Source organism: Danio rerio, chromosome 21, assembly GCF_049306965.1.
Source record: "Danio rerio strain Tuebingen ecotype United States chromosome 21, GRCz12tu, whole genome shotgun sequence".
NCBI classification, from domain to species: domain Eukaryota; kingdom Metazoa; phylum Chordata; class Actinopteri; order Cypriniformes; family Danionidae; genus Danio; species Danio rerio.
Genome location: NC_133196.1, coordinates 29,732,346 through 29,741,820, shown reverse-complemented (window position 1 = coordinate 29,741,820; position 9,475 = coordinate 29,732,346). Strand labels below are relative to the sequence as shown.

Here is a 9,475-nt window from a genome sequence, read left to right as displayed (position 1 = left end):
TTACTGCAAGAAATCATCAAATTGGATGCAGTCATGAAGAAATATTTATTGCTGCTTGGGTAAATACTATAGGTTACAATACGTAACAGTCAGAATAAAAAGATTTGTGCGGTTTACAGCCAAACTTGTGCTTTGTTCCCACATTAAAATAGGAAGGAATGAATTACTGCTCTTAGTAAACATGTTTTTTTCCATAACATAAGCAATAGTGTTGTCAATGTTACATATCTGTATTTTTTTATTGCGATTGGGCAGTCTGGTTTATGACTAGAGGGTGACTGATGAATTGGTTGTAAGCTGGATGTAGCTCTTTAGACCTCAGCCAGAAAGTTTGATGCCAGGCTGCAGGTCAGGCCAGTCCCATCAGGCTCCACGCTGAGCTTAGTCACCACTCCATTTTCAATCAGCATGGCATACCTGCACACAAGCAACCAATCAGGATTGAGAGAAAGAACTGAGAATGTCACTTACCCATGAAAATGAGACTGAATTTCACACTTCTATGCTGTTAGTTTGTTGTCCATCTCGCTTATAACAGGAGTGATTGTGGACATTTTGAAAGCTCAATACGAGGCTTCTTGTTTCTAGTGTTAACTGTGCAAAATTATTCTGTTTTATGTATTTACATGCTCTTACCTGTTCAACTGCTCATTAATACAAAATGGCCTATGGGGTACTACTACAGTGATCAAAATATGAAATTGCTTGCGACTTTTATAAAGTGTTTGCTCTCATAAACTGGAATCCTCATCTCAAGAAATGATTGAAACTATCTCAAATTTAATTTCCTGAATATTTGTGGAGTAGTCCGAGGTTTAAAGTCAATCTGACCTAACTACTGCAGTTCATAAGGATTCTCCGTATCAACACAAGGGGGTGCCAAACCAAAAAAAAGATTGCTAAAACTATCATAACGCTTCAAATATCTTTGCTAAATTCCAAATACATCTGTATAAGCTCAATCTGTGGTCAAACTAAAAATAATGGAGACAAGCCCCTTATTTTTACTTTGACCATACTAACGTGTGATTGCTTTATTGCATACTTGAAACTCTACAATCTTTGATCTGATTGACCAGAAATTTGGCATGTAGTGTCTTTTGTCCAATGTACTGCTAATATCCAAGAGGGCCATGACATATCCAAAAAACATGGCTGCTACTACTTATGAATTAAGCACCTATTAGTAGGCCTACATGGAATCTGCACCCAGATTTTTCAATATTTATTCACTTATTTAAATGTGTGTAAATATAGATTTACTCTGTTTTTATATGAATTTTATTTTTAATTAATATGCAAATGTTTAGTTGATTTATGTACAGCACAACTTGTAATTTTCCAATGCCTTTTAGTGGATATATTATATGAGAGCTACTGTGATTTTTGTTTTGCCAAATCAGGGGTTCATATGGGATTGTAAATCTTATTAACTAGTCAGCTCTTAACTATTTTGAGTACAATAATTTCATGATGTCTATAACAATTAAAACCTCTTAAACTCTGCTAATTGGTGCTTGAATATATTTCTTCTAGTCATATTCCCACAGCATCTCACACATCAACAGACAGTGGCTTTCTCTTGGGTCATGAAATAAAGTTGACTCAAGGGAGGGAGATGTTTTGTTCTGGGAGGCGGTCACCTCACCTTTGAGACCTCAAATTCCCAAGCACCGGGATCAGTTGAGCATTGTTTAGGACAAGATCCACAGCCTGTGAAGAAAAACATTATACATGTGGTCACATATATACATCTATTCTTGTATTATTTCAAGCTTCGTGCTGATTTTTATCTATAAAATGTTTAGAAATGACTTCTCATGAATGAAGGTGTTTCGAGAGCAAATCTGACCTTAGTGAAGGCTCCTGTGGGATCAGCCAACATCCGCACCTAGAATACATCAAGCATTTAATGACTCACTTGATGAATCCATTCAGACACAAGTTAGACTGTGTTTTAGTCTAAATCAGCAATGTTAAATAAGGGTGGAGAGCTTCCCCACCTTGCCGTCTGCTCCGTTCTGTTTTCCCCAGGCGGACATAACAAACACATCATTAACAGAAATGCATGCAACCTCATCCACACCTTTGGCCCTCAATTCCCCAGCCATCTGTATGAAGCCTGGGAGATGAGTCTGAGAAAAACACAACACACAATTCATCTTTATTAATCTTCTTTCACACATTTGTTATTTGTTCTGGGATCATTTGAGTGTTGTGTTTCAGGCCTGGAATCATGTATCTGTGTAACCTGGTGCACTGTGTGAAGTCCTTAAAGAGCTGCTATTTTAGCTTATGAAGGGTTATATTTCGCATTTTGAAGTCCCAAGCAACAGGATGATATGCATGCAAGGTTAAACACATATTCAATGTCTTATTTATTTATTTTGCCTCCTTTTCTCAACTACTCTCATATGAATCATCCCAGCGACTCTTTTTACCCAAGCCCCTCCTTTACGTGACGCTAACTTGCAGTGATTGGATGTATGACCCAGTCTTTTATGATTGGTGTACTGAGCAATGCTACGCTTTCTTATATTCTAGTGTTAAAGATCGCAATTAACATCATATATGTAGCTTTATGTTAGTTGAGGTTCAAAAGTATGCATTAAAGCTGTGTTTCTCAACCATGTTCCTAAAGGACCACCAGCTCTGCACATTTTCCATGTCTCCTTAACCAAACACACCCAATTCATATCATCAGCTCATTAGCAGAGGCTGATAGATCTGTAATGGGTGTAACAGATAAAAGAGACATCCACAACATGCAGGGTTGGTGCTCCTAGAGGAACATGGCTGAGAGACAGAAATATTATTGTTTTACATCAAATTGGGAAATTATAATTGGCTGACCTGTTAAAAATGACCCTGCAGTTTAAAATTAAAAGCATTATTTTAATGAAATTCCACAGAACTTAATGTCAACTTTCACTAATTATATCCTAAAACTAAACTGTTTAATCCTCATAATGCATCCAGGTTTGTTTTGATACAATATTTGTACTAACTAAATGCTTTTAACAATTATTTTTAAGAGATATAGTCTTTAAAAAAATCATAGTGTGTGTGTGTGTTCAGGTATTTTTTTTTATTAGGATATGCATAGAGAGCTTTTTTGTAAAACTGACTATGAAGTATTGCTGTCCCTAAAAATGATCAAATCCTATTTCCCCATATCTGACATAGGAAAGTATTCATGAGTCATTTTAATGTGGTTTTTATATCATTAATTAATATGAAGGTTTCATAAATGTGTATCATCTTGAGTGAAAAAAGAAGAAAATCTGTTCATTTCAATGGCATTGTTACTGGTTCATGTAATACACTCACTGGCCACTTTATTAGGTACACCTGTCCAGCTGCTTTTTAACCCGAATTTCTAATCAGCCAATCAGATGGCAGCAACTCAGTGCATTTAGACATGTTCAAGACAATCTGCTGCAGTTCAAACCGAGCATCAGAATGGGGAAGAAAGGTGATTTAAGTGACTTTGAACGTTGCATGGATTTTGCTGCTAGAGGTTAGAGGAGAATGGTCAGACTGGTTCCAGCAGATAAAAAGGCAACAGAAACTCTAATAACCACTTGTTACAACCGAGGTATGCAGAAGAGCATCTCTTAATGCACAACACGAGCCTTGGGCTACAGCAGCAGAAAACCACACCGGGTGCCACTCCTGTCAGCTAAAAACAGGAAACTGAGGCAACAATTTGCACAGGCTCACCAAAATTGGACAATAGAAGATTGGAAAAACGTGGGCTGGCCTGAAGAGTCTCAATTTCTGCTGCAACATTCGGATGGAAGTGTCAGAATTTGGCATCAACAACTTAAAAGTATGGATCCATACTGCCTTGTAATAATGGTTCAGGCTGGTGATGGTGTAATGGTGTGGGGGATATTTTCTTAGCACACTTTGGGTACATTAGTACACAATGTCAACGCCACAGCCTACCTGAGGATTGTTGATGACCATGTCCATCCCTTTATGACCACAGTGTACCCATCTTCTGATGGCTACTACCAGCAGGATAACGCACAATGTCATAAAGCGGGAATCATCTCAGACTGGTTTCTTGAACACAACAATGAGTTTGCTGTACTTAAATGGCCTCCACTGTCACCAGATCTCAATCCAATAGAGCACATTTGGGATGTGGTAGAACTAGAGATTTGCATCATGGATGTGCAGCCGACAGATCTGCAGCAACTGCGTCATGCTATCAAGTCAATATGGACCAAAATCTCTAAGGAATATTTCCAGTATCTTGTTGAATCTATGCCATCAAGGATTAAGGCAGTACTGAAGGCAAAAGTAGGTCCAATCTAGTACTAGAAAGGTGTACCTAATAAAGTGCCCGATGAGTGTGTAATATAATATAATACAAATAAAACTTATCACCAGTATTGAAAAAAACTAATGTTATAATATAAACAGCGATTCTGAACGGGAAACAAGATTGTGAATGTTTGAGAATTTTTTTTTTGTAATAACTTTCACTTCCTCTTTCAACAACACGAAGGGAACTTCTCAAATGATGTTTACTAGCATGAGGGCGGGATCAGCTAGCCACCCACATGAGATCCGCCAATAGCAAACCACAATGCTTCAACTATGCATTCCAGATGCACGAAAACCCAGCCCTTGCCCTCGTTTAAGAAGTTTTACAGCTCTGTTGTGTCTGAATGTTGGTACCTTAGAGCAGCCAGGAGTGAAGGCTCCAGGGACGCCGAACAGCACTCCTCTTTTACAGCTGAAGAGTTCAGCCATTGAGAGGCTGTTTCCCGGGTCTTCCTCCTGCACCTCCACAGCTGGGAGACGCTGACCAACCTTAACAAGATAAGAAGAAACAATAACACATAAAACTGATCAGACAGATTCATTTCCTAATCCATTATTCAGTGGTGATTAAATTCATCACCTTAGAAACACAAACAACAAACAAGTTCTCTGATGACAGACGCAGTTCCCGTAAACCCAAGCCAATTTCAAAATCAAAAGTGACTTCATAATACAAATATAAGGTGTTCTTATGTTTATGTGACAAATAGGCAGAACTTTTTTTTATAAACCACCATTTTGAAGAAATATATATATATATTCATGTAGTTTGAAGTCTGGTGTTTGAGAAAATATAATTTTATTCATTCTTTGACTGTTTTTCTTCACTTTTACTGAACTCTACATTAAATATGTCCTAAGATGTGACAGCAAAAATGATGAGACACAACTCACAGTCTTTACAGTCACATGAGCCTCATTGGTGTCCTTCAACTAATTACAGTTTTTAGCGGAATTGATGATTTTAAAGCTACAACTCAGGCTCATTCTGAAAACGTACCGATATGTACATTTCTGGAGAGCGCCATATATGTCCCAGAAGGTACGTTTTTTTGCAGTTTTTGTGTTCGCAAACCCACCAGAGGCTGCTGTGTACGCTTTTTGAGATCTCAAAATTCTCTTGAGAGTGCCATTCACACCTGCTGTTCTCTCGTAAATCCAGAGCGTGCTGTCGCCTGACAGACCGATCAACTGACCCACCCTCCTCCTGCCCTAAACTCAACCAATAGTGTTTTCAAAATAACAGATTGACCTGCCCAACCACTTCTCTATACCCAACTGACAATTTTAAAAAGCAATTCAGAAAAAGAAAAGCCCTCGCCTGATTTTTACCACATTTTCTTATTTTACCACATTCTTACCCTGTTATTAACTTGTTTTTTTTTATTCTTTGGCTTATGTTTTGCATAATCACTTTCTGGAATAATTTTTCACTGGACTCAAACCCTGTCATTATGGTCAACTCCTCTCTGTGTCTCAAGTCTGCCGATGTACATGGTGAGCTACTGGACAAACTGGTAACAGCGGGAAAGCCGTCCAAACGGAGGTAAGCGCGAAAAGGTACGACATCATACCACCCCATATCAATCGTTTTAAAGATGAAATGCAGCCAGACATACTTCTTGCTAAACAATTCGCGATCTCCAGAGATGTATATAGGGCTACGTTTTCAGAATGAGCCTACGTTGTAAAATTAACATATATAGTGTCACACAAGAGGACAGGATTTTCAGTAACAAAATGCATCATGTTCCTATTCTTTAGAACTTTATGGATAAAAAAATGAATCCTGTGAAATTAGGTATTTATTAAAGATTTTTTAAAGTAAAATAATTATAGAATATAATTTTCTTTTTAATTAATAAGAGTTGTGATTCATTTCACTATTCTATTAGATTTTCCTCAAAAATGTGAAAAAAAATTTAAATGGCAGAAAATTGAGGGTTTTCATTAAATTGTTTAGATTTTTTCTATTTAAAACACAATACAGTGTTTTAATCATTAAAGACTTTCAGAGGCTTTTTCTACAGTGTATTTGTTGTTGAACTGGATAATCAAGGAGCAGCACTTTGTCTAGGAACCATGAAAACTTGTTGATGACTCATATTAAACAAGGGCTCTTTCAAATCATGTGCACTTACACTTACAGGAACTAATCTACCAAAAATAATTGATGTTTTTGGTCAAAACATTTATAATTATTTTTAGATACTGACTTGCGTTTTATAAATCACCAAGGACCACAGTTTCAGGAAAAAAAATCACTGAAAAATAAAAGTCACATCTTGGATTACACTTTTGAGTGAATTATTCCTTTAAGTATAACTGATTTCATTTTTTTTTTGTTCATCCATAATTCCCATTGCATTTACGGTTTAAAAAAAAATCAAACTAACATAATAAATATTGTTGACACACTTAAAACCACGGGTAAAGGGTGGGCAAAACCTAAACTTAACTAAATGAACCATATGCTTACAACACATAAAACACCAAACCACAGTATTTAGTATACCCTGGTATGGATAAGTAGCAACTATATTTGGCAATGCACAATAAATGCTCTATATAAATACACATTACATTACAACGAGTCAAGCGCAAACAACGCCACATTCGAATCATTTGTTCATCAGTTGAATCCGTTAGCTACTAAACTGGTTAGTTGCATCGTTATTACTAGTGTAGTTGCGTCAGGCCCACAAATGTTTACAAATTGAGCTAAAGGCTGACTTTTACTGCGCGCTTAAACAAATCTGAATAAGGATCAGGAAAAGAAAGTGGACAAAAAACTTTTAAAAACGCCGTCCCATTCAGCTCACGTTACAGCACACTTGTGCTTATGAAATGCGTGAAATAAAAACACTCATGGCCGCCACGCTTTCCCGGAAGCATCTAATGCGTTTATTTTAGGTACAGTGCGGCCAAAATAGCGCCAAGGTCATGCGCAAACGTCGCTTACGGTCCTGTCTGTGAGTATCCCGGGTATGAGTTCTTACCTTGATCGGCATGCTGGTTATCGGTGTGCAGTGCAGTTGTCTAAAAGTGCAATGGGCGGCACGGACGCCTTTCTGGAGCAGTGGAGTGGAAATCATCGGTTTATATATCAGCGGCAGGAGCGGCAAAGAGGAGCAGCGACTGCGGGAACTCAACACTCATCCTGCCCCCACGCCTTTGCCTCCCCGCCCTGAGTGTTTCATCAGAGCACATGAGACTGATCCTTCTTATTAACTTTATTACAGCAATGAAGATAATTTACTGTTATTATTTGAGCACTTAAAATGAGCAATTAACTGTCTGTCCAGTTGACATGGTTTTTTTCCTTGCCCAGATGATAGAAATGATTATGATGGTCCAGGATCAACATTAGTGAATTTCCACTGTATTTAAATGATTATGGTCCAGGATCAACATTAGTGAATTTACACTGTATTTAAATGATTATGGTCCAGGATCAACATTAGTGAATTTCCACTGTATTTAAATGGTGATGGTCCAGGATCAACATTAGTGAATTTGTATGTTATTGTTTTTTTTTTTAATAATATTTTGAGTTTACTTCAATTGACAGTTCAGTAGAAATTATGGAGAAGAAAACGTGTGTGGCAGAGAGACAGGAAGGTTTACCAAAGCAACTGTAGGTGGGATTTAATCTCAAGTAGCTGTAAATGCCAGTGTTCCTATTGTCAACGCACTAACCACTACACCACTGGCACTGACTTTTTCCATTGTATTTAAGTGATAGTGATGGTCTAGGATTAAATTTAGCAAATTTACACTGTATTTATATGATGATGGTCCAGGATCAACATTAGTGAATTTACACTGTAGTTAAATGATGACAGTCCAGGATCAACATTAGTGATTTTGCACTGTATTTAAATAATGATGGTCCAGGATCAACATTAGTGGATTTACATTAATTAATTCATTTTCTTGTTGGCTTAGCCACAGTGAAATGAACTGCCAACTTATCCAGCAAGTTTTTTTATGCAGCGGATGCCCTTTCAGTCGCAACCCATCTCTGGGAAACATACACACACACATTCACACACTCATACTATGGACAATTTTAGCTTACCCAATTCACCTGTACCACATGTCTTTGGACTCCAGATAATCATACTCTGATGTACTCAACAAAAGACCAGGTCACAAAAAGTGAAGGTTAGGATATTGAATCCAGTCATGCTGATAGTTCAGAACCGCTGATTTTTGCTGTGTAGTTAGAAATAATGTGCAGCTAGTTGAGAGAGGGAAGAGTCTTATCAACTCCCTCTACTTTTTGAACAAGCAGGCCGACCTTTGACCAGCACCCAAATTTTGACTATAAAGGTGAGAACTTCTTGTAGTAACATTGAAAGCTCAGCCGTGGGACATGAGTGAATCGCCTGGCATTCTCAGATGTAACAGGATGTGACACTGACAACAGAGGTGCAGATCCAAATATAGTGGCAAACAGATGTATACAGGCAAATCAGAAACGTAGTAAAAGAAACAGGTGAGAGGTCAGAAGGCAGGCGGCAGACAGAGATAAATCGATTAACAAGGCGAAGATAAAAACACGACAAAAAAGACAAAGAAAATGCATTGTAATGTCACTTTAACAGATAACAAGACTCAGCCGCTAGAGTGAGTGTTTGTGCTGTTTAAATAGTGTGTTTAATCAGTTTTTGATTACGGTGTGTATGCAATCTGTCAGGGTCAGGAACGTGTGTGTGTGTGAGTGGAGTGCATAGCAACTGTAGTCTATGACAGTGGTTCTCAAAGTGGGGGTCGGGACCCCCCGAGGGGTCGCAGGGCAATGAAGGGGTGATTTCCAAAAATCTATTAATTTTTTTTAAACCATAAGAATTAAAATATTTTATCCATAACTATACTGAAAATAAAAATAGTCGTTTATAGTTACTATATACTATATAGTTACTATAGTAGCTTATAGTTACTAGTTCTATTGGATTGCGACCCCTGGGGTAATTACAATATATTAAAGGCAGCAATAGCATCAGATGCATTTTGATTTTATAACATCAGGTTATACTTTCTGGCACATTTTAAGCACTGACACAAATTTAATTGGTGTGTCTGCGTCATTGCATGCAAGGTTTCTGTATTTATAACCACCTCAGAGGATATT

The 9,475-nt window shown here is 37.6% G+C and overlaps 1 protein-coding gene across 1 annotated transcript; it reads right to left on the bottom strand.

The window, feature by feature from the left end:
* Positions 1–26: 26 nt before the first annotated feature.
* Positions 27–7,364, bottom strand: prdx5 (peroxiredoxin 5). Its single transcript, NM_001024406.1, is given in 6 exon segments — positions 27–417; positions 1,649–1,713; positions 1,853–1,891; positions 2,004–2,135; positions 4,693–4,827; positions 7,338–7,364. Coding segments are annotated over 6 exon segments (489 nt in total). The 5' UTR covers positions 7,350–7,364; the 3' UTR covers positions 27–311.
* Positions 7,365–9,475: the final 2,111 nt, after the last annotated feature.